The 3,447-nt window shown below is 32.8% G+C and overlaps 1 protein-coding gene across 13 annotated transcripts in view; it reads left to right on the top strand.

Moving 5' to 3' along the window:
* Positions 1-3,447, top strand: part of LOC106473900 (sterile alpha motif domain-containing protein 15-like) — a 34,933-nt gene that overhangs the window by 28,438 nt on the left and 3,048 nt on the right. For 12 of the 13 annotated variants that reach the window (XM_022402300.1, XM_022402297.1, XM_022402298.1 and 9 more), the window contains one exon: positions 461-870. In XM_022402300.1, coding sequence (XP_022258008.1) covers positions 461-870 — 410 coding nt within the window. The remainder of the gene's footprint in view (positions 1-460; positions 871-3,447) is intronic. The other variant, XM_013934586.2, reaches the window with a different exon arrangement.

Raw genomic sequence — 3,447 nt, 5'->3', positions numbered from 1 at the left:
CTGTCTTCAAAGTCTTTGCTGTTTGTATATGTATTTACAGTTTTCAAATTAAAGCAGGTTTACATATACCACACTGTCTTCAAAGTCTTTGCTGTTTGTATATGTATTTACAGTTTTCAAATTAAAGCAGGTTTACATATGCCACACTGTCTTCAAAGTCTTTGCTGTTGGTATATGTATTTACATCTTTTAAACTAAAGCAGGTTTACATATGCCACACCGTCTTCAAAGTCTTTGCTGTTTGTATATGTATTTACAGCTTTCAAATTAAAGCAGGTTTACATATACCACACTGTCTTCAAAGTCTTTGCTGTTTGTATATGTATTTACAGCTTTCAAATTAAAGCAGGTTTACATATGCCACACTGTCTTCAAAGTCTTTGCTGTTGGTATATGTATTTACATCTTTTAAACTAAAGCAGGTTTACCATATGCCACACTGTCTTCAAAGTCGTTGAACTTATAGAATCAGTTCAAGAGCCAGATGTTGAAGGCATTTTGGATAAAATAGATGAACTTGCCAATATATCATCTGAAGAGAAAGTTGAATCCGCTGTACAATACTTACAAGTATTGGTTAAAGAAGTTCCAGAAAAAACATCAGAAGAACCTATCTATATATCTGAAGAGAAAGTTGAATCAGGTCTAGAACCCAGCCAGAAATTAAGAACTGATAATCATGAAGAAATCACTACAGAATCTGAGAAAATATCATTTGAAGCTGTAGTATCCAGTATACAGAAAGATGTAAAGATATTAAATGATGATGAGAAAAGAGATGCCACTGGCTGTATCATCTTGAAGTCTGGTGATGGTATTAAGGGAAGTAATGCGACTGGCAACAACTTACTGGAATCTGGTGTAACAAGAGTACGTTCTAAACTTACATTACTTATATTACAGCCACAGGTGTTGGAGTGAGCCTCAAGTTGGGGTGGGGTGGGGCATTCCCCAGAAAACTTTTTTGTATCAGGCTTATGTAGATATAATTGCATTTTGCATGCTACTGATATATAATATAAGTAATGTTTCTTGACTAGTAATTTTCTATAAAATGCTATTTTATTTACTTCTAAATAGTTGAAATTACAAATTTTCAAAGATGCTGAAATTTACACATCTTTTGAAGTTGAAGTGAATTGCCTGTAAGTCAATTTACATGTACATATAACCGTAGTGAGCAAGGTAGATTCTACCTTGGAGTTCTCAGATAGAACCACAAACTTAAAATAGTTATAGTTGCTAAAGAAACTTTCTTGTGTTGTTAGCTGTGATGAAGATCTTGGCAACTGTTAAGATCCAGTGAATAGATTCACTTCTTATGACAGTGCAAGAACAACACGTTATTCAATCCAGTGAATATATTCACTCCTTTTGACAGTGTAAGAACAACACATTATTCAATCCAGTGAATATATTCACTCCTTATGACAGTGTAAGAACAATACATTATTCAATCCAGTGAATATATTCACTCCTTTTGACAGTGTAGGAACAACACATTATTCAATCCAGTGAATATATTCACTCCTTATGACATTGCAAGAACAACACATTATTCAGCCCCTTCTGTGTTGTAGAGATACTTCTGCTCCCATATCCTAGGGTTGGGTTCCTTTGTATGTATGTGACTGTACACTGTTTTTCTCTGGAACAAGAGCTCTCATGTTTGTTAGTTTACCTGTGACTGTGCACTAAGCCTGCATCATTACTGGAAAGATGTTTCTATCTGTTGATTATACATAGTCTGGTGGTTGCTAGTTTTATTTTTGACAGTTTTATGGGCCTAAAATTTGTACATTAGTGACAAAAATCCTAACTTTTTTGTGTATTATACGTTTGTCCTTAGTTTCTTTATCTGTTTGTATGGTAAACTATGGGCCTTGTTCTTGTGACAACCAGTTATCAATCTCAAGCCTGTAGCTTAGTTTCAAAACACTAGTGTTGTTAAGATGAGATTATTAACAACCCAAGTTCTTACAATGTTTTAGTATTTTATACTGTACATGACTTTCTTCTGATCTCCAAGGAAATGAACACTTAGGGGCATACTCACGTACTACATGCAAGTAAAATTTGAAATGTTTAATGCAGCATGGAGTTAGTTCCTTGAAATTGAGAATAAGGATACAGTTTTATGTATAAGATAAAATAATGTCCAGATATTTTTGTTTTTTGACAATGTCCAAATATTACTGACATATCTTACCATGTAAATCTGTAAGAAAAATGCATAAACATCAAAATTGCTTATTTAATAAAAAAAAATATAATATGTATGGCTAATAAATTGTTAGTAGTAATAGTTATTAAGGATGATTAGTAAGAAAACCCCATATTTAAAATTGTACTTGTTCTAGGGGAGCATATATTTCACACTGAGAATCATAATTTTTTATTCAGGAAAGTTTGGAGATATAGAAAAGGGTGTTTGAAGCCGAAAGAGCTTTTCTTAAAACTACCTTTGTTTTCACTTCTGTCAACAAGAAAATTAGTGTTTTGAATGAAACTTGTCAGTGCACAGAATATTGTGATGAACAATGATCTGAACAGAAGCTTCTTGAGATTCATTTAATGATAGGCTTGACATGCTAATTGACAATGACAATTTTTGAAACACCCTGTACCACATTCATATTATCTTGAATATAATTAGATTCTCATTGTATGTTTGAAATAGACATCCTCTCTAACTCTTCATTTTTCAAGAGAAAACTATTTCATACTCTTATACTGCTTTCATATGACAACATTCCCATCACAATTATTATCCTTGTAGTCATTCTCTGAACTCTTTACAAAAAATTTAATGTTCTTCCAAAGATAAGGAGCCCAAGATCTAAAATCCTATTTGCCTTACCACTAGCAACAGCACAATGCTTGGATGACTTAGGAGATGATCAACCAAAACATCAAGATTTTCTTTCATACATTTGTTAGGGATATTTCCATCAAAATTCTAATTGACTTGTACTTATTATAATTAAATCATGTGCCCTTTTTTCACCATGCTCATCAAATAATGCAATTCTTTTTATAAAGCAGCAGCATCTTCCTTGCAGCTAATAGCACTGAATACCTTAATATCAGCCTGTATACCAACCACAAAGACTTTGAAGACAGTGTGGCATATGTAAACCTGCTTTAATTTCAAAGCTATAAATACACATACCAACCACAAATTTTTCTTCAGTAGATACTTCACTAGTTTCATCAAGCATCTTTTCTGGAATTTTCATAATGTCTTCTTCAGTAGCAGGCATTTGAACTGGTTCTATAAGGTCAATTCTTTCTTCAGTAGATACTTCACTAGTTTCATCAAGCATCTTTTCTGGAATTTTCATAATGTCTTCTTCAGTAGCAGGCATTTGAACTGGTTCTATAAGGTCAATTTTTTCTTCAGTAGATACTTCACTAGTTTCAAGTCATTTTTTCTGGAATTTCCAT

The sequence above is a fragment of the Limulus polyphemus genome, unplaced genomic scaffold, assembly GCF_000517525.1.
Source record: "Limulus polyphemus unplaced genomic scaffold, Limulus_polyphemus-2.1.2 Scaffold6605, whole genome shotgun sequence".
Taxonomy (NCBI): Eukaryota; Metazoa; Arthropoda; class Merostomata; order Xiphosura; family Limulidae; genus Limulus; species Limulus polyphemus.
The sequence above is the reverse complement of the archived record's forward strand: the minus strand, read 5'-3'. Positions and strand labels throughout refer to the sequence as shown.